The sequence below is a fragment of the Alligator mississippiensis genome, chromosome 1 (genome assembly GCF_030867095.1).
Source record: "Alligator mississippiensis isolate rAllMis1 chromosome 1, rAllMis1, whole genome shotgun sequence".
Lineage (NCBI taxonomy): Eukaryota > Metazoa > Chordata > Crocodylia > Alligatoridae > Alligator > Alligator mississippiensis.
The window spans coordinates 478,343,620-478,369,003 of record NC_081824.1 but is presented as its reverse complement, the minus strand read 5'-3'; the positions used below and the strand labels follow the sequence as shown (position 1 = coordinate 478,369,003).

The window sequence follows — 25,384 nt, the reverse complement described above, 5'->3', positions numbered from 1 at the left end:
GGGCTTAAAGCTTGTCCCAGGGGTGGGGTGGGGGCAACCCCTGGTCTAAAGCGCCTAAATAATAATCAATGTTGCCATGCTGCCCCCCACTCCCAGCAGAGGCAGCTGGTGACGGGAGCTGGAGGGGCGATCAACTCTCCTTTGCCGTCATATAAATGTGACCGCGTTTCTGGCAGGAGCTCGGGGTCCTTGCTGGGGTGGGGAGGGGGTGGTAAAGCCTGTGAGTGTGCAAATCCTCCACAGCACACACTTGTGTCCATGATCTCCATCCCTGAGTGTGCGTATGAGCAAGGGCTCTGCCTGGCAGGGCTTGGCCTTGCTGATCTCTGGAGAGCCCCACCAGCCTTGCTTGTCCACGAGCCCAGAGCAGTAATGCAGTTGATCTTCCTTTGCCTGGGTTGCTAGTTTGGAAAACCCCAGTTAAACACTTTCGAGGCAGCTGGGTTAAAATTGACAGACATTACCTTTCCTTTCCTTCAGGTACTCTGGGTCCACCAGCACGACGCCATCTGAAAGAGAGGGCAGACTGCATTAGTAACACAACCAACCTCCCTGCCCATGGGGCTCGTGAGCCCAGCTCCCTCCGCTCCCAGCAGTCCAGCTCCACCCTGATGGGACAAGCGAGCCCCACGCGCTGCCCTTCCCCGGGGAAAGTCAGCGTTATCCTTACTGTGCAGATGGGAAAACTGAAGGATGTGGAGTGGGTAAGTGATGCACCCATGTCAGAGCTGCTGTTAGGGTCAAGGAGCCCTCGAGACCCAGCTTGGTACACACTGGTACCCTCTTGGTGCCCAGCTTGGTACCCGCTGGTCCTGAGCCCCTCGACACCACATTGCCTCCCTCTGCAGCAGCACCTGCTGCCTCAGTAGTCACCATTACACCTGAATCCTATCTGCTGCCATGCTGACCTGAAGCCCGTCATTGCCAGCCCGAGTCAGCCCTCCAGGCGCCAACCTAGCATCTCCGGGGCATGGGCCAAGTGCCACATGCCTTCGTTGGTGGTTGCTATGCTCTGAGTCAGACTGGGACCTGCTTCTCCAGCCTTGCAGGATTTCTCCCATTCTGCCCGGCCATCCCTGGGACAAGGCTCGGACAGCCCAGCCTTGGGCCAGGCAGCCCGGGGTGAAGGCTGCATCCCCCAAAACACCCAACTCCAATGAGCTCTCCTGTGCTTGTCCTCTTTGGGCTGCTGCAAGACTCCTGCTAGCTATTACTGAGGATCAAGCAGACAAACAAGGTCAAGCCCCGGGTTCCCAGGCAAGCTGGGGCTCCCCTGCATCCAGTGAGAGCCTGCCTGGGCATCCCTGAGCCCCAGGGCCTGCAGGGCCATGGACGTGAGACTGCAGCTGCTGCCAAGGGACTCGTCCCCGGGTGGGAGGTGGCAGCAGCTGTGGATCAAGCCGGGAGGGGCTGTGTAGCATGCACCGAACAGCGGGTGACATAAGGACGAAGGAGGACGTGACTCAGGGCCTGATGTCAGCCCTGTGAATGGAGAGAGAAGGGTCCTCTTTGCAAATGCAAATCAGGGCACTAAGCGACAACCCGCGCTGTCTTTGGGTAAATGTGATATCTTTTATTAGACCAACTAAATAGTTGGAAAAATTGTTCTTTGCAAGTTTTTGGGTGCAAACGCCCTTCTTCAGCTACAACCGACACCCCCCGAACCTATGTTTTGTTGCTGCTCTGTCTGCCGGGATCGTGGCACTGCAGCTTTGCTTTCCCAGCTCATTTGTGAATGCACAGGGAGAGGAATTACCCTCATGTGCACGTGGCGCTGAGACCCATGTTTGCCGGTTAATAGTGCAGTGCCCAGAGAGGAAAGCCTAGCCTGTCCCCATGCCTATGACACGCCTGGCTGTGTCCTGCCCATCCCACAGCAAACCAGCCAGCCCTGGTCACGGCATGACGGCTCTCCTGTCCATGGAAGAGAAGAGCAGGACTATCGCTCTCTGGAGCGATGGAAAGCATTCACCACTCCAGACCCATCTGAGTCTCGTGGCCTTTCTCCTGGCCTGCCCCAGAGAAGGTGTACGCTCCAGCTTCCTTCTGCGAGCTGCACCCAGGCCTCTGAGGCCTGCCGGACCGGGTGGCACGTACGGCTTCGAGCTGTACAGCACCCACCGCACGCCAGGCTAGGCAGAAGGCTTCAACTTCCTGCACCTGGTTGCCTCTGTGCTTTTTTCCACAGCACTGGCATGCTGACAAACTCCTCAGTCCCGTGCTAGACTGGAGCAGCAAGTCCCTCGAGGCTAATGCACTGCACGGAAACATCGCCTCGCCTCCCAGGCAGACCTGCCGCCCCTTCCTGACTTCGTATGAGTTTCTGTGGTGGGCGAAGGCGTGAATGCAGGATGGCATGGCAGGGGCAGGGAGGTGCCGGGAAGGCAGAGAGGAGCCAGCGGGGCTGCCGAGGTGGCTCAGATTCACGGAGAATGAAGGTGCCCGCGTCTGGCTCCAGCGATGTTTTGCCCGCAGAACGAGGCACGCTCAGCTCCGGGTGCTTCCATCTCAGTGGTAAAACTAGACCCTCGAATCCACGGCCGTGCTCCTTGAGACCCGCCGCTCCTCGGGCCATGCACACCGATGGCCAGAAGCAAAGTGGTCGGTCTGCAGAGACGTCTGGCTCCAATCCACAACCAACGCGGTGTAGTCGGGGCCCTTCCTACACACTGACATTAATGGCGTCTTAGCCATTTGGGTTGCGGGGAGGGGCAGCGGATGAAAACGAAGCGAACGACTTTGCATCCGATGCGGCTGAGCCAGGGTGAGCGGCTCTCCCCAGAACAAAGAAACTGGATGCGGGGGTGAGTCAGGTCTGCAAATTCCCAGGGTGGAGAAATTGGAAGTCTGAAAAAGGGTTTTGTTGGGTTTTTTTTTTTTTTCCCCTAGCTAATGGGTAATCAAAGCGGGACTGTAATTAGATACGAGAAGAAGAGCATTACATATGGGGTGGGAGATAATGGAGAAGCAATATGCTCTGCCGCCCTGGGTAATTAAACCGGAAAGCTAGCGGCCTCGGAGATGCATAATGAACAGAGGTAACAACAACCTGAAATGCTCTGATTCTTGCTGCCAGGGGCCGGCGGGAGCTTCTGAAGACCCCGTTTTGCCGCTGCAATGCCCAAGAGCCAGGCCTTTTTCACGCACGTTGCAAAGTCCCCATGACGATGCCCCAAGCAATAGGGCTAAGCAAATCCCGCTAAGACGCTTGTGTTCCTTACCGTCTCCGATTTCTGCCGGGACCTGGCGTAGGGGACCTGGGCTCCAGTCATTAGCTATTGGAGAGGGGACAAGGGGAGGGGAGGTTTCACATCTCATGGTCTCTGGCTTTCCTTTCAGACACATTTGTGGCTTCTGCAGCCTGCTGCCACTAGCTCGGCCTGCCTAATGGATCGGCAGCCTCCTTGCTGCACCCTGTCTTTCACCTCTCCAAACTCAACCTTAAAAGGGTGCAGCGAGCAGCAGGCATCCAGAGGATAAAGCCCTTTTCAGACCAGCCTGCACCATACAGGCCAGAGGTGCATCTCCCTCAGTCTGATGCAGCTTCATTCGACCGGGTCCTGCCCCCCCGGCATCTGAAGCATAATCCTGAATCAAGCCATTGCTTTCCACGACATTGCTCCAGGTTTCCAGCAGCGCCAGTGGTGCCTCTTACCCCACTGTAAAGCAGGGGCTCGGTGGGTCGAGGGCCCAGGTGACTCTGTCTCTCTATTTAAAGTGCAGAGGAGGTAGGTGCCTCCCCAGGCTTTGTGGGCTCCACGCCCAGAACCAAGCTCCTAAATTTTAGGCGTTGAATGCTCGGCGTTGCCGCTGTAACTGCCTCTCCGGATCTGGCCCTTCGGCCCTCCTGAAAACTTTACACAAGGGCTTGCACAAGGGCTGGCGGAGTCACAGGAGATCTGGGGCCGGTTCCTGGCTCTGCCACAAGCTTCCCGTGCAACCTTGGGCAAGTCTTCTTGCCCCTTGCATCTATGGTGGGCAGGACAACACAACCGGTGCCTCTCCAGATGTTCGGCTCTTCGGGACACGGCCTGCTCCCGGTGGTGTGAAGAGCAACCAATGCTACGGGCCTCTGATCTCAGCAGGGGTTTCCAGGTGCTACTTTCATATAGATAAGAAGTAATAGAAGGAAATCCCTGGGAAAGGATCTCGCCGTATGCCATGCAAACAGGTCTGGACTCTTTCAGTCCCTCTCCAACAGTCACGTCTCACCCTGCCAGGAGCTCATTACATCTCATTCCCAGGACCGCAGGCTGCAGCCTGGGCCTGCACATCCCAAAGTCTTCTCACAGACAGGAAAAATAGTTCCCTGAGCCCCCTTCACACCTAGAGCTGTGGTTTTCCTGGGACCCCCACCCCAGCCTCAGCACGCACAGAAACCAGGTCGCTCCAAGCCAGGCTGGGTTCGATGGAGGCAGGCTCCCATGCCTGTCGGGATGCCAACTTCCAATTGATCGTGCACTTTAGCAACCGCCCGATATCCTGATCCTTCACACGCTGCCATCGATGGGAGGTTTGCCAGGGAGAGCAGGGTTGGATGCCTGCCCCTACCGCAGCAGCTGCCCGGGCACAGCTGGCACGGTGCAAACCCTGGCTGCACTGGTGTAAGAGATCGCTGGGCGGTCCGCAGCACGCATCCCACTGGTTTGCCTCTATAACCAGACCTCGTACCTACAGCCACTGCTCTCCCTCCTCCTACCTTCTTCCTCAACACCCGCTTTGCTGGATAAGCAGCGGGCCAGGCAGCCAGCCAGCTGGAACAGCTCCTCTCTCTTGCATTCATCAGCATTTTGTCATTTATTGCAGCACAAACATTGGGGCATGGTAATTCATTGACCAGACACCTCGTCTAGCTGCCCTGTGCAAATGCACACTCTAACTGGCGCGACTCTCACCCTCCCTTCCGAGATTCGTCGGGTCTGGTCTGAAACGAGGCAGTGGCATGAACTGTCCTCTATGATGTATTGAAACAGCACCCTGCACGCTTGGGCTTGCATCCCGGCTGCAGCCCCCGGGTGCTGCAGGCATCCTGGTCGTCAGCATCCTCTCTGCAAAGTCCAGACCCATCCAACCGCTAGCTAATGTTCCCTTCGAGTGGGTAGGATGGGCATGAGAGCACACTCCAGCCACGACCGGGGAAACTTGCTGATGTGGAAAATCTCTAACCCTCCTGTCTAATTACAGCTACGGCAAGGCTGTTGCATAAGCCCCCCCGTTCGGTACGCGCTGTCCTTGGAGACAGCACAAAGCCAAAGCACTTCTGCACCCGCATCCCGGGCTGGGCTGCTCTTTGCATTGGGAATCCCACCAGGTGAACCAAGCCAAGCAGCCACTTACCAACAGGATCCACCATGTCTATGTGGTCCACGAAGTCCCTCTTCCCAAGGTAGACTGTGAGCTGCAGGGAGAGGGGACACAAAGGGAATCAGGGACGGAGCAGACAAGCAGCCGGTGCCCATGCTCCACAAGGCCCAATCCCATATAAACCCCCCTGGTCACTTCTGTTCCACTGGAGAAGGCAAAACTAATGTTCAAATTGGGATTAATGGGGCAAGGGAGAGTGACGGCGTCTCCAAGACTCGATGTCTACAGCGGTGGGACAGGACCTGAATGTGGGGTGGCATGGGGTGGTTTAAGGGGGACACTTTTTAATACAGTTTCCAGGGGATAGTGGGGTATCATCCCTGGGGTAGCAGGTCAGGAGCAGGCAAGCTCTTCTCCATCCAGTGTGGAATATTTGGGCTTAAAGCGGCAGGACAAAGAGGGGGCTGTGAGAGTGAACTTGCCTGCAACCCTGCACAGCCCCTGAGCACCCTTTTCCTCTGTTTGCTGGCTGCCTGGCCAGGAGGGTCGGACCCGTCCTGGCAGGTCAGGGATGCTATAGAGACAGGCCTCGAGGAACATCGCAGCAGCGCTCGCAGTGTGCAATGGTGTGACCCACGCTTTCGGGGTGCAACCCACGCCTTAAGCACACAGGGCTCTCGCTAAAGATAGCAGCTTGACCAAGAGCTAATCATGGAAAGCACTGGGTCAGCAACACATTCCCCACCTGCCTCCTAGGGGGCATCGCCATTGCCATCCCCATCCCCGGTGGTACAGGAACCTGCTATCTCACCAGGCACTGCCTGCTCCGGTAGCGAGTATAGCAATGAGCAAGGCGGCTCATTCATGAGCTTCCTTCTGGCTCTGCTTTTACATCACAGTGCCTGTTTTTGACTCCTCGCTTGACCATTAGTCCTTGCAGGCGATGGATCCTCCAGCCCACATCTGGAAGGAGAGCTGGGAGTGGGAAACACCCTGCTTAGCATCCCTGTGCTGTGAGCCCAGGGTGTATCTAGAGCAGTGATTCTCAACAGGGTGCCCCAGGAGGCCGCACAGCATTAGCACCGCTAGGTGTGCAAACGGGATGTGCAAGATACACCCAGGTCTGGGACAGACATTGCATCAACCGGTTTGTTAAGTCTGAGACTACATTCGACCAGGTTTGTCTCAAACCGGTTTCAGCCCTTTTCAAACTGGTTTATGTGCCCTGAACATCTGTTCTGTTCCAGGTTTAAACCAGTTTCTGATCACTGAAACTGGTTTATGTGTAATGTCCGTCCCTAGCCCGAGATTTCAAACAGGAATTCATAGTTGGGGTCTTTTGAAGAACTTTGCAGCAGAAAACCTGCTCTATTATTTCTCCAAAAAAAAAGAGTGACAGGTGAGAGCTGGTGTTTTCCCAAGGGGGTCTTGATCTATCCAGGGGTGTCGCATGTCTAAAACCCCTGGTCTTGAGTGACCCGCCTTACTCTTCCTCGCATCCACCATCATTGATTTAGAGATGCCAGAGAATACAGCCCTCATTGGTGTGTTTAATACCTATTAATAGACTGATCATCCAAGAATTGGTCTAGCCCCTTCCTGAACCTGGCTATGCTATCTGCCCCGACAGCTTCCTGCGGCAGCGAGTCCCACAGGTTAACAACGCAGCGAGTGAAAAAGCCCTTTCTCCGAGTTCATTTTAAGCTCATCGCCTATTTATTTCAACGAGCGCTCCCTAGTTCCAGCATCTGGGACACGGCAAGTAGCAGTTGTCATTTGGTGCACACCCTTCGTGATTGTATAGACCTCTACCATATCCCTCCTCGGCCGCCGTCTTTCCAAACTAAAGAGTCTCACCCAGCCTTTCTAGTCTTTCCTAGTACGGCAGCTGCTCTATATCCCCAATTATTTGGGTCGCTCTTCTCCGTGCCTTTTTTAACCTTACTACATCCTTTTTGAGATAAGGAGACCAAAACCCATGCGAGGGTACCACCCACCCCTGCATCAGGGTTCGCAGCAAATGCATCCAACCGGGAACACTGCCAGGCTCCGGCCAGGTACATCCATCAAACCATAGCTCAAGTTAATCTGCTTATCCTGAATGCATTAATAAGCCTAATAAGTAAATCCCCTGTCTGGCAGGGCCTGTGTGGGTAGCTGGGGTATCATGTGCAGTCCCATACAGCTTTGTTGGCATGCCATACTCATTTCCAGTTCTCCTTGCAACCAAAGGAGCTCCTCTCTTGAAGTCGGCTCTTTCACCTCGGGATGAGGCCTGGTTCTTCTCAGGGTGCCAAGGTTGGATGGAGATTTCTCCCTGGCTCCATTTCTGAAACCTCCCTCAGGCCTAAGCCAATAAGTAGGGAGGGCAGAAGGGCAAAGATCTGCATCGGAGAGACATGGCTGTCAGCGGCTCTCCGAGCCAAGCTGCTGGATGGACATGCAGGCAACAGATGGTCCCGAGCAGCTTACAAAGGAGCTGAAACCGTCGGCAGTACAGGAAGGATGCAGCTCAATGGGTTTTGTGCCTCTTGCATGGCATTAGAAAAGATATACAACCCGCCGGGTTTTACCGCTGTCTGATTTTATCATAGCCCAGCCCTTAAATCCTGCTTGTAGCACAATGATCCATCTAACCCGAGACGTTTCCCCAGCGGTATCCCCAGCACGGCTCGCTGCTGGTCTGCATGGGAGGAATTTGCAGCCGCAGCAAACAGCCCCGCACATGACCAGCCCGTCCCTTTGGCTGCCTGCAGCATCCCCCTTCCTCGTGCCTCAGCCGTTGTCTGCAGGGTTGTCCCTGGGACCTGAGCGTGAATGAAAATCAGGCCCCTACCTTCCTCTAGGAGTGGAAAGCACCAAGGCATTTTTGTCTCAGCTGGAAAAACAGCCCCCCAACAGCGTGTGCTTGGTGTCGTAGGCCTGCCGGAGAGCCCTCTGACTCCAGGGGTCCATAGATGTGCGGATAGCCCTGCCGGCTTGCAGCACTCACGGCCTGTCCAGCGTGCAATGGCACTGGCACGGAGGGGGCCGATTGCCTGGCTTGGAGGTAAGGGGGGATGCTTTTCCCGGGAGGTCCCATGTCACCTGCACCCGGCTTAGCCAGACGGCACCCGGCGAGCCCAACGGGCCAGGAGCGCCAGCACGGTGCTGCTCTCCCTGCTCATGGGAAGGGGATGGTAATGAAGCTGGCAGTGGCTCCGGGAGGACTGGCAGTCCAACCGCTTGCTTCCTGCTGCGCTGTAATCACTTCTCAGGCATTTCTCTCCCCAGTTATGCCAGAGACAGAGCTCAGCAAGCGCTCGTGCAGCAGGATCCCCCAGGGAGGCACTCTCCGGCCAGATGGCACGGCGGATCGCCAGCCAGGCAATCAGCTGCAGGATGTTTAGAGAGATGCACTAAGATACCCAGGGCTGAAAGGCAGAGAGGGGAAGGCTGGCAGAACCGTCTCCCCGCTCCTCCAGCATGTTCTTATCCAGGGCTAGGGACGGGGTCACTTTGCAACAGGCTCTGCCCTTCAGGGGTCCTGCCTGCACCAAACAAGAGCCCGGGAGCAAGCTGCAAGGCGGCACCAGTCTGGAGCCCTGTGCGATGAGGATCCAGTCCTCCCGGCTGCAAAGCGGCATCCCCTCCGGGTCACACGTGTGAGGACAGAGGTGCAGGAGGGACACCTCTGATGGACGAGCGCTAAACGGACCAGACGCGGGTTCTGCCTTCTCTCTCCGTCGGTCCAAGACAGATGCGATGAGTGTTATAATCCCAGCACCATCAGGCACAGGCCTAGGAACTGTCCTGATCCTGAGACAGACCCAGGCCAGAGCGGGCAGGGACGAGGGGCACCTCTATCAGCTGGGGGATGCTCCACAAACCACCTGCAATACGAGACGACCTGCCGTCACCTCCTGCACGAGTCTTCAGTTAACAGCTGACGGAGCAGGAGATTTTGGTCATCTCTGCCGCTGTTTCCAGTAATCATGTTCAGGGCTGTCTTATATCGCTTGGTCCAATGCCCGAGAGCACACGGAGTGCGTCTCAGCGCTCTGTTAAGGACAGTGCTGAGTTTTTTTAGTGTGCCAGCTTCGGGCGCTCAGGGGCTGGTAGCATGCAGCTGGCCTGGTCCCGTGGGACGACTGCCCATCATCCTGGAGTGGGTTTGCAAATCCTTGTCCTGGTCAAAGGGGCTCTTTCGGCTGCGCATCAAGAGAAGCGATGGCGTGCCGAGCAATGCATCACCCATGCCCTGCGCTGGCTGAGACACTGCAGCGAGCGGAGGGCTTTATCCTCCCCAGGGCACAACCGCACAGCCTTCCTCTGGGAGGGAGGGACGCAGGGTGCCTCTCGCAGGAGATGAAAGGGGGTCCCACTGCCGGGCACCTCTGCGCAGGGAAGCAGCGGCATCCCCAGAGAAAGACCATCCGATCCGACGCAAACATCATCCTTTGCAGAGGCATTAAGGGCTGCCGCCTTCCTGGGCTTTCATCTCCGGTCCTTGCATTCGCAGATATGTCAGTGTGCCAGGGAACTTGCTGTCCCCTCGGGATCCTCAGAGATCAGAGCCAGATCTGTAATGAGTCCTTTGCCCTGCGGAAGAGCTGGAAGCCAGGCAGGCTGCTTAGCGCAGGAAGAGCAAGGGAAAGCAATTCACATGCAGAACCAGAGCGTGTTAGGCTAAGAGCACACTTAGATCCACTGTCTTTAGGCCCTAAGCCCTCGACTGCCTAACAGCGGCAACTCCTTTAACTAGCAGCAGCCACTGGTTGTTTCTCCGGTCCCCAGAGAAGGACCCGGGGCTATGCGGGCAGCGTGGCACACGGGTCAAGGGTTGTGACCACGGCATGCAAATACAGCTGAGCAAGCAGCCAGCAATTTAATCTGGGAGTTTAGCCATTCTCTGCTGGCAGGGAACCCAAAGGTCCCCGAGCAATTTCTCTCACACTGTTAAATGAGGAGGAGGGGGCTGGAGAGGAGAGAAGCCGTGATGAAAATGAGCACAGCAGGCTAGGCCGTTGCATGAGCTATAAACCACTCGCCCCAGCGCCCTGCTCATTCAGGGGTCTTGCCCCCGTCCAGCCTTGAGCCCGGCTGGTGCCTCTGACTGCTCCCGTGTTATAAATATGAACGAAGAGCAGGCAGGACTTCCTGCTTGGAGGCCTGGTGCAGCAAGACCTGCCTAAACCGAGTCCCCGGATGCCTATTCTCTCTCCCAGCTGCCTGACCACGATGATGCTCTGCTTCCCCGTCTGAGCATCTGGTCCGAGGGTATCTAGGGAAGTGGCTTTCCACCTCGGTGGGCTCAAGGCCACCCTCAAAAAATGCCAGCTCTTAGTTTTCCTTTTTTTTTTTAACAGCAAAATACCAGAGCAATTCTTCTGGTGCAAAGAACCTGGGGACACCACAACGGGACCGAAGGGTTTTGGCACCGTGAATTCCTGTTTGCAATCTTGTGAACCGTGCTTGCGTGACTAACTGGGCTAACATTGTGTTGGGACCTCATATTACCCTTGAAAGGATCCCAGGGCACCCCAGGGTGCTGCGGTACCCTGACGGAGCATCACCGGTCTAAGGCAGCGATCCTCAGCCCCGGTGCTGCAGCACCCTGCGGTGCAGTGAGATCCTTTTAAGGGTGCCCTGGGGTGTTGTACGAGCTCTGTTAGGTGTGTCGATGCTGACACACAATTCACAAGATGCATCCAGAGATTTCAAGGAGGAATCGGTCCGGTCCAAAGCATCCTACCCCGTTGCCGGCTTGCTGAGTTCTTTGCCCCCGCTGCTTGACCATCGCATCTCTACCCCCTCGCCACCACCAGCCCTTTCTGCGGATGAAGATAGCGGTGAAGAGCACAGATCTTCCAGACAGTGTTTTGGTCCCTGGAAATGTCCCGGGAGCAGCTGTATGTCCCTCACCACCAGTTTTGGGTTCTGCAATAGTGAGCAGCCCCGTGCTGACATGATGAATGCCCACTGTCCCTAGCAGCGATGGACGTGGCATCCCACAGCATGCACCTCCTTCGCAGGGATGCAGAGGGCTTTTTGCTCGGGGTGCGCAGGAAGCTCCAAGCCTGGCCCGGCCCCTCCAGCGTGACAGCTGGAATAAAACGTGGGGGCTTGCTCCAGCAGGAGACAGAGGCTGTGTTCCCCAAGGGAAAGCCGGCAGCTTTGCTGGAGAAGAGGCATGTTTCCCTGCTTCTCTGAGAGCATGTTCAGCATCCCGGCTGCAGATCAGGGACGGGGAGACTGAGCAGCCCCCGCAGTCTTGTCTGCTTCTGGCAACGGTAAAGGCGGCCACTTCCACCTGGAACTGAACCGCCTGGGAACATGACCAAGTCCGCACAGCTCAGACTGTGCCCAGGGGATCGGGCAAGGATGTCACCGGAGAGCAGGACAGCAGTCAGCCAGCATGTGCCTAATCCATGAGATAGCATCCTCAATGGCTCCGTGCAGCTCCTGACGTCCGCCGCTGAACGTAGTCAGTCATCGGCAGCATGAGGCATGGTGTGTGTTTTCCACTTCTACAGTCCGGGTTGTTGCCAAGACCCCAACGGTGGAGGCTGGCCATGCACAGACCTTACCCTGTCCAGAAGCTATTCAGCAAGGCCCATGGACAAGGTGGCAGCCAAGTGGGCAGACTGATAATGAACTTGCTTGGTGCTGATGTCGACCTCCATCCTCATACCAGAGGGTCTCCACCGTGAGATCCTGGTGTGGCAATTTGGACCACAGCGGGCGTCGTGATGGTAGATGTGCAGCAAGTGGATTTAAGAAATCATCATGCAGCGGCCGGCTCGGATTGGCGCAGATCTTCTCCAGTAGCCTGCAAGTTGCAACTTCCCATCAGATCCGAGGGGGAAGCCATGGTAGAGGGGTGGTTGAAGAGGCCCCCAGACGATGCACATCATCAAATGTAGCTGCCCATCAATGCATTTGGTGCCACGACCGGTCCCAGACTGGTGCCCAGCTCTCTGCCACAGGGTACGAGATGGCAAGAGCTGAGGCTCTTGCACCCCATGATGACCCAGTCAGCTGGTTAAGGAGGTTGTTGCATGTCTTACCGTTCATTGCTGTCTTTTTCAAGTGCTCGTGGTAGCTCAACGTCCAGTCTAGCGTCACACCCAGGTAGATGGGTTGTGCTTTGTGGCCATTCAAGTAAATGAGAGGAGATGCAGGAAAGCAGCAACTGGCCCTGAGCACGAGCCAGCCTCAAAGGCTCAGGTTGAAGCTTTGGTACCCTGAGGCTTGGATTCACCCCTGACCCTTTGTCCCTTCCTGCCCCCTTGCCCCATGCAATGACCCCATCCCCCACCTGGTTGCCTCCAAGGCCAGGAGCACAAACCAGGGTCGGACACTCCAGCACGGCCCTTTGGTCTTGCAGCGGGCACTGGTTCACTCCCTGATCTGCGGGTCCATCCAGCCAGGATATTAAACGAGCTTCCCTCTCAATCACACTCAGAGCTGGAGCCAGCAGTCTACGAGACAGTCAGGATCTTCCTAATGAGCGGATAAATCACCCGGCACTTGGCTCTGCCTTGAGTCCCGGCAGCTGGAGCGCTCATCACCGCGCGAGGGTCTGGTCTGCAAGCGAGGGATTGTGATTAACCCACTGATAATGCAGCGGAGTGACCCCAGCAAAGTGGTGGGGATCTCTGGTTGCGGGGGGGCCTCGCTACCCAGCCTGCATCATCCTTCTCCCCTCTCCATCCCGTTGCTCAGAAAGACCCTTCGTTTGCATCAGGAGGAGACCCGCTCCATCTCCCTCTGCCACCGCCTGAGCCTGCAGCCCTGGTCCAGCCCCTTCCTCTCCCCCCGGCTCAATTACCCCCCTGCACGCTCCTAAAGAAAGGCAAGAACTGATTCTCGCTGCCCTGCAAGCACGTTGAGGTCTGCCCTTGCTGCAGAGCGATCCCTCGTTTCTGTCCATCTCTCCCTCCCACGCGCTTTAAGCTTTGATGCCGAGCGTGCCAGGAGCCACTGAGTACAGCCAGCCTTGCAGTTATACCGTGCTGACGTCAGGACCCGAGTCGGGCCCAGCTGGGTAGGGGTGGGATTAGCCTGCCAAGCGGCTTAGGCGAGGTATGGAGGTATTCGCATGCTAAGCAGATTACAGCCACGGCTCCGATTTTCGATTTTCGCGACATGCCCGTGGGGCTCTGTCTGCCCGGGGAGTTCCCAGCCATGCAAGTGCAGGGTCCTGGAGAGGCCACGTAGCCCAGCTCCCTCCCCAGCCGGCGCAAAGGGGAAGGGTGCATCCACCCTGCAAGCCGAAGCAGGGCCACGAGGCCTGGGTGCCAACCGGGCACGGTGTGATGGCAGAGCCGGTGCTGTGCTATGCTTCAGGGTGCTCTCCCGAGCAGCCAGCCCCCGTGGAGGTCTGCTTCTCCCTGCCCGAGGCAGGCACTGTCTCATCCACGCTCCCATGCATCTCCTGTCTCCCAGTCCGAGGCATGACGCCAGGTCCTGTCTCTCCCCGCAGGTTTTTAACCTCCTAGGGCTGACTGCAGATCGACAGACCCTGTTGCAGCTCGGGCACGTGTTTCCATGCAGGGCAGGTGGCTCTGGCGTCTTGCTCCGGGCCGCGACACGCTGTTTCTGCCGCTCCTGCTTTTCCATCTCCTGGTGTCATCACAAGGTTGCAAAGTACTGAGACCCCTGCAGCAGATCTCCCTCCATTTTGGGGGCGGTTGTCTCCCGTGAGTTGATGTTGATGCTGCGCATATTCAAGTTGGCCTCGAAAGCATCCTTGAAGCACTTTCTCTGCCCTCGTCTCGAGTGTAGACCTCGACCGAGCTGGGAGAATAAAACTTGCTTTGAGAGTCCGGAGTCGGACATCGGATGACGTGGCCGGTCCAGTGAAGTTGATGTCAGATGATCATCACCTTGATATTCGTGGCTGCGAGAGGATGCTAATGGTGATGTGTCTGTCTACCCCCCTGGATTCAAACCCTCTTCCACAGACAGCGTGGATGGTACTTCTCCTCTCCGGCAACTTGAGGCGTCTCCTGTACATTGTCTACATGTCAGCTCTGTCCAGCAAGGTGGGGTCAGGTCTGCTTGATAAACCATGAGCTTGATGCCATGATCTTCAAAAGGTCCCCCCGCTGGGCTAGGTCTCCAGGCTATGCAGGGCCAGGAGTCCTGCCGTGAACCCAGGCAGCTACAGCATTCCTCCATCTGGCAGCAAATGTCCTTCCCACTGCATCTCAGCAGCCTCAAACTACCCTCCACACCCTGCCCAGGCACCTTCCCCGACTCGGGGGTAGATGCAATGGGGCAGATGCCCATTGAGCCCGTCTCAGCATTTTGGGCTGGAACGGAGAAAGCTGGGGAGGGAGCCAGGTCACTTGAAACTGCCTCTGTGCTCCTGTTTTCTAGTCTAAGGCATGCCGAACAAGCCTCAGGGCTGCTCTAAGTTGCCCCCTGCTTTCTACAGCCTCGTGTGCAGACCCCGGTAAGCAGAAGACGGCTGTAGAGCAGCATGTTCGCCATAGTTTTACAAGAGATATCGGTTAAAACTTCTTCACTGTCAGAGCAGGGAGCCAGTGGGACAGGCGCCTGGGGAAGGTGGGGGGTCTCTCCATCGCTGGGTGAGGTTGGACAGGGATGATCCAGGTGTAGCGATGGCTGTGCTCTGCTTTGGTTATTTCCCAGGCTTTTGGGCTTTGCTGGTTGCCATGTGGGCAAGGAGGGAATTTTGTCTCCCCCCCTGTTGCAATGTGTCAGGGGGGATTTAAGCCTCCCCGATAGGTGCTGGGTGCTCTGGGGATGGGCACCGGGCTGTGCCAACGCTCCTGCTGGGACCAACCCCGCAGGGTCCTGGCTAGAGGGTCTTGCCGCTGCGCTCAGGCTCAGACTGATGCTGCATTTGGGGTCAGGAAGGGATTTCCCCCCCGATCAGACTGGTTTGGACTGGGGGAGTTTGCCTTCCTTTGCAGCAGGGGCATGGCTTCTGGCTGGGATCTCTCCAGTGTCAATTAGCAACCTTTGCAGCAGCAGGACCCCCACTACAGCCCCCCTGCTTTCCCTGCAGCAGGCTCGGGTGCAGTGCCTGGTGCTGGGCCAGGGGTGACCGTGTGTTTTTGCTCGGAGGTTGGACGCTGGGTTTGTCCAGGTTGGTTCGGATGGGGCTGATCCTGCCTCTGGCAGGGGTTGGACTAGATGTGGCCCCTTGGAGATCCCTGCAGCCCGGCGCCTGTGCAATCTCTTCTTGCAACCTCCAGTGATGACAAAGGGTCCCCAGCTTCCTTACGTGCGTGTGAAGGGGTGTTTGAGAGGGAGCGAGCTGGTCCCGGGGCAGGTGTCACTTGATGTAGTCATTTGCCAGCCCCCATCAGATTGCCCTTTTGGTTTTGATGAGAGCAATGGGAGGTGCCCACAGACCCTGTCCACTACACGGGGGTGTCATAGCATCCAAGGGGGGCAATTAGACATTGCAGGGGCCTGGCACAGGGGACACCCAGAGCCACGTCTGCTTTCCAGGCTGCTGAAACATTTCCAGCCTCAGGGTCCCTTGTCACCAGTTAGGAGAGAGTGGCTTTTTTTTTTTTTTTTAAATGAATTTGGAACTCAAATTAATTCTGCATTTTTCAGCTGAAGATGAAAAGTTGGGATGTTTGCACAAAGCCTCTGCCCTCATCTCCCCCTGAAGTCTGAAGCTGTTTGACATTTTTTTGTTTTGAAATACTGAAACAATTACATTTTCCCCCTCAAGACTAATAATATTGAGACAGCGGGAGGGAGATTGTACCAAGCGCCGCGCAACACAGCTTCCATTTTCCCCCACAGTTTACTCATCGTTTCTGTTCAGCTTCGATCTTTGGGGCTCCAGGGGGTTTTTTCCCCCATGCTCTCCTCCTGGGAGAGTATTTTGGAGCATTTTCCTTTGGAAAAAAACCTTTTCTTGTGGAAATATTTGTCCTTTTGGGTGAAGCAGGGAAGAACAGCTTTGCATTTAACCAAAACCCCATCCAACCATCACTGAAGGGCATCAAACAACCGCATGTTGCTGCTTCTCAGCTCCTACCAAGGAACAGCAAATCAATGGTTAATTTGATTTTCAGGAAAGCCAGCTCTTCTTCCTTAGATTAGGAAATTCAATGTCTGCCCAGCGACCGAGTACCCTGTGCCACCCGGTCCCGCCGTCAGCGGCCCCAGCACCTGCTTGCAAACAGGGCCGACCTTTGTATGCAAGTGATGTCTGAACCTAGAAAGGAGAGTGCCAACCCCTGACCCCCAAAAGGGGGACTGCTCTGGTCTTGAATGCATCTGCCGCTGGAAGGAGGTGGATGTTCAACACACCTGGGCTGCCCGTTCCCTGAAGGACGAGCCAGACTGACTTCACAGCTCGACCTATCTCCGGGTGAACTCTGAGCAGATCCTTAGCTCCGGGCACTCCTATATTTAGGGGATTTTCCATCCCTTGAGATTATCTCTCAAGTCTCAGGATAGTTTGAGGGGGAAGGAGGGGTCATAAAGCCTTAGCTCCTGGAGTCCTGGGATTGCAAGAGAATAGCAGCTTTCTTATCCAAAGAAAGCAAGTCCTTAGCCTTCCTGGCTTGGAAACACAAGCCAAGCTCTAACGTCTCAGAAAACAGAAGATTCACCCTCATTCAACCATGAAATACCCCCCAAAAAACAAAGAGAAGAACTAATTCTGGATTTTTTAACACATTTCTACGTCAGCAACCTAGTTCATAGTTATTAAACACCTGGGGTTGGCAATGCGTAAGAAAGAAGGGCCGGCCAGGTGATGGGGTCCAGGCCCTTGGGGTAGCAAGCATCCATGCAACAAGTGTCTGTCTGCCAGGATCCAGGCAAACACCCACCCCAGCCCCTGGCACGAAGCATCCCATTGCAAAAAGCACCTGCAGTGTGCAACAGGTAGAAAGCAAGCGAGACAGAGGCACCACCAGTGGCTGCAATGGCAGGGAGTACGTCCTGCACCCAGGCTGCAATGCATTTAAACATGGTCATGCCACCGGAGTACAGCGAGCCTGGGACACGGGGAAGGGACCCTTAAAAAAGCGGCATGCAGCAGGAGAGAGAGAAAAGCATCCACTCAAAGGTAAAACAGCGCTGGGCTCACCTTTCCGTTGGGACTGGCTTTCTTAAACACCCTGCAAAACAAGCAAGGGAAACATGAGTTAGCACCACGAGAAAGGCTTTGAAAGCAGAGAGACACTCTGGGTATAACTGAATGTGAGTTAGTGGGGGCAGCTGCAGCTGAGGCCTTCCTCAGCCCCTGGAAGCTGCAAGGGGAGAGAGGAAGCTGATGGATCAGTCTGGACAGATAAATATTCCCCCTGCCCAGCACCTGCTCTGTGCCACTGGGGCAGACGGGCCAAGGCACTGGTCTCACCACAACTACCAGCCCCTCGGCAGCACACAGCGACCTACAGCAAACAGGAGACAGGAGCAGGAGTGAAGGGCTCAGGTTAACAGGGGGAAACCTCTGGCTGGAAACAGCGGAGGGGAAGCCCCCGTTCATCCACGCTATGCCTGTGTTGAGAGCACCCGGGTGGGTTTCACCATTGAATCATGGAAAATGAGGTTGAAGGGAGCTCAGGAGGTCACATCTAGTGCAACCCCCTGCGCAAAGCAGGACCAGCCCCAACTGCATCATCCCAGCCAAGGCTTTGTCTACTCGGGGCTTCAAAACCTCCAAGGATGGAAAGTTCACAACCTCTCTGGGGAGCCTGCTCCAGTGTTTTAGTACACTCCTTGTGAGAACGTTTTTCCTAATATCTATCTTCAACTTCCCTTGCTGCAGCTGGAGCCCATTGCTCCTTGTCCTGTCATCTGCCCCCACTGAGAACAGCCCAGCTCCATCCTCTTTGCAGCCCCGCTGAAGGAACTGAAGGCTGCTATTCAATCCCCGCCTCGGTCTGCTCTTCTGCAGACTACATCAGCCCATTTCCCTCCTCCTCTCCTCACTAGTCATGTCCCCCAACCCCCCAACTATTTTCATTGCCAGTTCTCCAATGTGTCCACATCCTTTCTGTCGTGGGAGGCTCAAAACTGGACACAGGACTCCAGATGTGGCCTCCCCAGTGCTGCATAGAGGGGAAAAGTCACTTCCCTCGATCTGCTGGCACTGCTCCTACCAATGCAGCCCAGGATGCCGTTCGCCTTCTTGGCACCAAGGGCACACTGCTGGCTCCTGTTCAGCTTCTTGTCCCCTGTCCCCCCAGGTCCTTTTCTGCAGAGCTGCTGCCCAGCCCATCACCCCCAGCCTGTCCCTGTGCAATGAAGAGCTCCCTGCTATGCCAAGCTGGTCTTCTGCCAGACTTGTTAGTCTTCCTGCGCATTGTATCTCCAAAGGTGATGTATGATCAGGGACAGCCGACGGGAATGGTTAGGGGTATGCAGAGAAGGCATGCTGAGTCTCCCTCCAGTAGCCGAGCCTGCTACAGGATAACAACCCTCTACTGCTGGCTGTTGAGAGAGTTGCCTCCTCAGTCGCCGCAGTTCCCAGCGGTGCTTTGGGGAACGTGGCTGCTTGGGTGATGGGTGAGTCTGGAACGACCCCGTGATACCCGTGTCTGTGTGGGCCAGCCCCTCGCTCCCTTCCCCGCTGGAAGCACAGGGCAGTCGGGCTGACAGGGCTCTCCGGGGGCCCCAGGCAGCCCAAGCCCCCGTCGAGCTGTGCCCAGGGCACGTGGGAGAGACACAGGGCAGCGAGCTAAGGAGCTAGTGGGGTGACCCAGGGAGCCAACAAGCAAGGAAGCAGGCCCTTCAAGGCACGTGCCCAGGGGCGTTGAGCCCAAGGTTACCATGCCTGCTAATTAAAGGAAGCTTTTTTTTTAACATGCAAATAAGCCTGGGAAGCAAAGAAACTGGTGAAGCTGGAGGGCAGGTCCTAAGTGCATCAGTGCTGATGGGGGCCTCCAAGGCGGCTGGGTCCCCGCACTGCAGCACCCACCGGCAACTTCACCCCCACGATGCCCCATCCTGGCCAGGCAGCTCCATGCTACCTGGTCTTACCCTGCTTTTTGCAAACTCCCAGCCCATCACATGTCCCTGGTCAAGGCCACTCAGATCTTTCTGGATCCAAAGATCCTGGTGGTTTATGCTTCGGCTGCCAGCTGTGGCTCAGATACGGGCTCATACCCAGGGTATAAACCAGCCCAATCAATTAACAGGCTGCCAATCCCAGCGGCTGGTGCAAGTCCCGGCTCTGCCCCAAGATCCCGGCATGACCCCAGGAGAGTTTCTGCATGGTCCAGCTTCTCCTCTGCCCAGCACACATAGCAGCGGGCTCTGTGCATGGGGCGCGGGGTGTCAGGATAAAGGTTTTAGGGACTGAAACAACGGAGGTGGGACAAGGGGCTAAGAGTGATGAGCTGTGCCAGGAAGGCAAAGAGGAAGAGGAAAGCTGGATCTGGGGTAAACCAGCACAGCCCACTGGCTCCAGAGCAGGGAAGGCGGCATAGGGCTGCTGGTGGAGCTGGCTTGCAGCTGCCCAGAGTGACCCCATCAGTGCCCTGTTGGACTGCGCAGACACAAAGATGACCCTGATCCTTGCCATGAGGAGTTTCCAGTATAGACGAAGCCAGGAGGTGACTTGCCCATGGACACCCCCACCACTCAGTGTCAGGTCAAAGACCCCAGCCCAATGTGGTACTCACCTCCTTCCCCAGCTGGCAGCACTGGCCACACTGGACTGCCATGGGAAGTAACAGGAGGTGCCAGGGTGAGCCTGCCAGCATGAAAGAGTCTCACAGGGCACCGTGGCCTTGGAGTTGGGCTGTGACCCGCGGTCTCCAGCCAGCTCTCCCAGCAGCCCTGGGGAAGGCTGGGTGGTGGTACACCCATCACCCTCTTTGCGGGTCTGGGCTGGCTGGCTTTTGTGAGCTTCAAGCAACAGAGGGCAGGGCTAGGATTCAGAGAGACCTCGACACATTGGAGGACTGGACCAAAAGAAATCTCATGAGGTTCAATAAGAAGTGCAAAGTCTTGCACAATCCCATGCACTGGTGCAGGCTGGGCAGCAGCTCTGCAGAAAAGGACCTGGGGGGACAGGGGACAAGAAGCTGAACGGGAGCCAGCAGTGTGCCCTTGGTGCCAAGAAGGCGAACGGCATCCTGGGCTGCATTGGTAGGAGCAGTGCCAGCAGATGGAGGGAAGTGAGTCTTCCCCTCTATTCAGCACTGGGGAGGCCACATCTGGAGTCCTGTGTCCAGCTGTGCCCCCTCGCCCCCCCCCCCCCCACTACAGAAAGGATGTGGACACATTGGAGAGAGTCCAGTGGAGGGCAAGGCAAATAGTTGGGGGGCTGGGGAACGTGCTATGGGGAAAGCAGGGGGACCGCGGCCACCAACGTCCTGCTGCTGCAAAAGTTGTTAGTTGACACCGGAGAGATCCCAGGCAGAGGCTAAGCCCCCGCTACAGAGGAAGGTAACATCCATGCTCCTAGTCCATACCAACCCGACCAGGGGCAAAATTCCTCCCTGACCCCAAATGCAGCATCGGACCCTGCCAGGCTCTCTGCAAACTCAGGCAGACGCTGCTATAGGGCTGGGCACCTCGTTAGCCTTTCTTTGCAGCTCTTAACCGCAGACTCACTTTTAACCAGCTGCTCAGAGTCCCCAGCAATAACGACAGCCATGGTGACAAAATCCCGTCTCCGCCAGCCAGTGTGGACTTGCACCACGGAGCCGTTCTGGCAGGCAAGGGGGGAAGAGGGCACATGGTCTCCTGCCCCTTGGCTCCACTTGGCTCAGAAGGGGGTAACATCCCCCCAGCTCTGCTCTTCCCCACCCTGCGTGGGCAGATGCACGTGCTATGCTAAGGGCACGGCTTCCGAACATCCAGCCCAGCATAATTAACACAAGTAGCCATAACGAGCCACTGCAGAGCTGGCAAACAGCATTAGCATGGTGGGCTCACCGGGACAAAGCTCCCACCAAGCCCATGGGCGCAGCCTTGTCCCCTTCCCCCTGCCCGACCCTGTCTCAGCCCGTCGCCTGCTCCAGTCCCTGCGCACAGCCTTTGGCGCGGGGCTTGCCACCCCTTCTCTGTCGTGCTACCCCTCTCCCACCTCCCAGATCTCTGTAATGCCCAGGACTCAGAGCTGGGCAGGATGGGCTAGTGAGCAGGACACAGGCCCAAGGAAACCCACGGGCTCCAGTTGCACCCAAACCCCTGGCAGGGCACCTGGCTGAGACAGCACAAGCTGATCCCTCCCCGGGGGCACCGTCCAGAGCCGAGAAAGGCTGATTTTCCCCCCGTTCCCCAGCACGCGGTTCCAGGATGCACGCCGCTGGAAGAGCAGGGGAGGCAGCCGTCCAAAACGGGTCCAGCCCAGGCGGGATCAGCAAATTCCAGGAGATGTCTGTGAGCCGCACCGAGCCACGGGGGCAGGCTGGATCCACAGGGCACAGAGCAGGCCACCGCGTGAATAGAGCAGGACGCCGTCTCGACTCGCCACTGCCTCAGGTGCCTGCTTTCCCCAACTCCGAGACCCCTCCACCCCCTTTATTGATCATCTGGAGCAAACGCCCAGGTCTTCAGCAACTCTGGGCACTACTGGAGGCTTAATGATGTGCAGATGCTGCAGATCAAGGCTGTGGAGAGCAGTGGGGGAGTGGCAGGAGCACAGAGCTGGGACTCTGGAGGTTGGAGTGCGTGCTCAGCTCCGCTACAGAGCCCTTGCGTGGCCTTTGGCAGCTCTCTTAGCACTTCTGTGCCTCTTCTTGCTCAGCTAGAAATGATTGGGCTTCTCGCAGGAGTTGATGGGCAATAGCCCGTGGCTGGGAGGGATGGGTGGCCATGATGTGGCCTGCTCTGCTAGCAATCGGTGAATCCCCTAGTAATACTGCAGGCATCTGCCTGCTCCTGCAACGACTGTGCTTCTGGGCAGGGCTGTCTCCAGCGCTGTGTAGGGGCTTGGGCCTGACAGGGGCTCTAGGGGCTATTGAAATACAGGTCATTTCGAAGCAAGGTGGGTGGAACAGAGAAGCTCCTGGGAGGAAGAACAGCTCCAGCATCCCCGAGCCAGTACTTTACCCTGGGCACAGGAGAGAGCAGGGGATTCAAGATGCCAGGTAAAGCTGCCCTGGTCTCCTCCTCTCCCAGACATTATCCAAGCAAGGGAATAGGTGCTCCCTGCCCCTCCTGCCCACTGAAGTCCATCCCCTCCGAGCATGCACCATGCAGCACGACCACAGGATACCCTGCACGGCCCATGGTGTAAGCGCCAGCGTGCCAATGCAAGAGGCAGGCACAGAGGCCGTGGAGCGGTGGGGATTTTCGGCTGCTGTGGGGGGAACAGAAACGGTAGCTTCGAGCAGCTCATGCTGACACCCAGGGCCACACCAGCTCTCAAAGCAGCTCAGGATGGGATAGCTGCAAACCTGACTTGAAGCCTTCTCTGTTTTCAAGGCTGAAAGTGGCAGCCCCAGGGTTTGCAAGCACAGTGGGTGGTGGCTCACAGAAGCAGAGAGAAGCGATGCACCACTCTGTGATTGTGTGGGAGGACACTGCAAGCCAAGGTAAAATGGCAAGCTGCTTTCTAATTTGCGTGGAGGACAATTTTCTGTGCCAGAATACGACTAGGGCATCCCCTATCTCAGACCTTGTCCTGAGCAACAGGGAAGAACTAGTGGAGGATGCGAAGGTGATGGGTAACTGGGGAGGAAGCGATCACGATACACTAGGACTCCGCATCCTGTGCATGAGCTCAGCGAAATTAGGATGCTAGATTTCCAAAAGGCAGCTTTAATCCAAATCAAGGAGCCAATAAACATGGTGTCATGGGAGGATAGATTGAAGGATAAAAGCACCCAGGAGGGCTGGGAGCTTCCAAGGGGCACAGGGTGGGAAGCTCCTGACACGATGGGAGCACAAGAAGAAGGGCAAGAGATGGAAATAGCTGCACAAGGAACTTCTAAAATGCCTCCGATGCAAAAGGCAGACAAGGTTCTTTGGGTAAATCTGCTGTCTTTTATTAGAGCAACCCAAATAGCTGGAAAAAAAAATCTTCTTAGCAAGCTTCCAGGTAAAAATACCCTTCATCGGGTCCAACCTATACCCCTGTCCGATGCAAAAGGAAAGCATGCAGACGAACGGGCAGGTCACCATGGACGTGTACCAGGAAACAGCAAGAACCTGCAGGGACTAAATCAGGAAGGTGACGATAGAGATGGAGTTGCACCTGGTGAGGGAGGCTCAGCACAAAAGAAGAGGGTCTCTATGGACCAAGGAAGCAGTGGGTCCTCAGTTAACAAGCCAGGGGAGCTCCTAACTGAAGATACAAAGAAGGTGGAGCTACTCAATAGCAACTTTGCCTTTAATATTCACAAAAAATTAAGCAGCCAGATACCTAATTGGGATTATCTAGATAAGGAAGGGGGCAGGCTGAAGGAGGAGATGTCAATAAATGAATTCAAATCTTCAGGGCCGGATGAGCTTTGTCCCAGGGTCCTGAAGGAGCTGGCAGAGATCTCAGAGCCCTTGGTACTGATCTTCAAGAAGTCGTGGGAGATGGGCCAAGTACCAGAGGACTGGAGAAGAGCCAATGTAGCGCCCCTCTTTAAAAAAGGCAAGGAGGTCCTACGGGGAGAAACGTGGGCTGGATGAAACTATTCCAAGGTGGATAAATACCTGCCTCACCAGCTGCAAGCAAAGGGTAATTATTAACGGGTCCACGTCAGAATGGCAGGAGGTTTCAGGGGGCCTGTCCTGGGCCCGATGCTGTTCAACGTGCTTATTAACGATTTGGACACTGGCACAGGAAGCTTCCTGAGCAAGTCTGCGGGACGGCATGAAACCGGGAAGGACTGTGAACGTGTCGGGGGATGCGAGCAGAATTCAGAAGGATCTCGACAGACTGGAAAGCCGGGCTACAGCTCACAGGATGAAGTTCAATGCGGACGAATGCAAGGTGCTGCACCGCGGGAGGAATAAGCAGAAACACAAGTACCAAATGAGGGACCCCCGGCTGGATGGAAAAGGACTTGGGCGTCTTGGTAGATCACAGACCCGATAGGAGTCTGCAGCGTGATGCAGCCGCACAAAAGGCACATGCAGTTTGGGGATGCATCAATAGGAGCATTAGATGCAAGACACTGGAGGTGACGGTGCCTCTTTGCTGGGCGCTGGTCAGGCCTCATCTGGAGATTGTATGCAGTTCTGGCCTCCATATGTTAAAAATGATGTGGAAAAGTTAGAGACGGTCCAGAGGTGGGCGACACAGATGATAAAGAGCTTGGAAGACAAGTCATACTAGGAGCGACTGAAGCAGCTGGGCCTGTTCAGCTTGTGGAAAAGGGCTTTGACAGGGGACACGACAGAAGTCTTCAAATACTTGAAGGGCTGCCATCAAGAAGAGGGAAAGCACCTTTTCTCTCTTGCTGCAGAGAGGAAGATGCAGACCCATGGCTTGAAGTTGCAGCAAAATACATTCAGATTGGATTTCCAGAAAAAAACCCTTCCCTGTCAGAGCGGGGAGGCCGGGGGATAGATGCCCAGGGAAGGGGTGGGCTCTCCATCACTGCAGGGGCTTGAGAAGAGGTTGCGCAGCCTCTGGTCAGGGATGATCGAGGTGTAGTGATGCCTGTGTTATCCACCATGGGTATTTCCCAGGCTTTTGGGCTTTACTGATTGCTCTCTGCCATGCTTTTTTTTTCTGCTACATGTGTCAGGGTGTTTTTAAGCCTCCCCAGAGGCATTGGGTGCAGGCCACAGCTAAGGCGGGGGCTTCAACTGGGGTGTACAAAGCAAAGTCAGAGGGTCCTGGCCCCTTCACCCAGTGTCCGACAGGGGTCAGGAAAGAATTTCTCTCCCCCCGGTCAGACTGGTATGGACTGGGGTAGTGGTGGTGGTGGTGGGTAAGGGGGGGTTGCCTTCCTCTATAGTGGAGGCACAGCCTCTACCCGGGACCCCTTGAATGTATATATACAACATTGCATAGAAGCAGGGCATTGGCTGCCACGGTCCCCGTTTTACCTGCAGCAGGTTGTGGTGCTAGGTCTGTGTTGTGTCAGGGTTGGTGGTAGCTTTATGTAGGGCTTAGATGATGGGTTTGTCTGGGCTGGTTTGCACAGGGCTAAACCAGAATGATGCTAACAATCCCTCCCGTGGATTAAAA

The 25,384-nt window shown here is 56.1% G+C and overlaps 1 protein-coding gene across 7 annotated transcripts in view; it reads right to left on the bottom strand.

Annotated features, from left to right (window-relative positions):
* The window catches only part of ARRB1 (arrestin beta 1), an 82,847-nt gene that overhangs the window by 25,991 nt on the left and 31,472 nt on the right, over positions 1-25,384 (bottom strand). For 3 of the 7 annotated variants that reach the window (XM_019488287.2, XM_019488286.2, XM_019488289.2), the window contains exons 2-4: positions 17,381-17,411; positions 5,338-5,398; positions 465-509 (exon numbers count right to left, since the gene is read on the bottom strand). In XM_019488287.2, the coding sequence (XP_019343832.1) occupies positions 465-509; positions 5,338-5,398; positions 17,381-17,411 (137 nt within the window). Of the gene's footprint in view, positions 1-464; positions 510-3,221; positions 4,644-4,895; positions 5,083-5,337; positions 5,399-7,508; positions 8,305-17,380; positions 17,412-25,384 lie in introns of those variants that run through there. The other 4 variants (XM_019488283.2, XM_019488284.2, XM_019488291.2 and 1 more) reach the window with 3 other exon arrangements.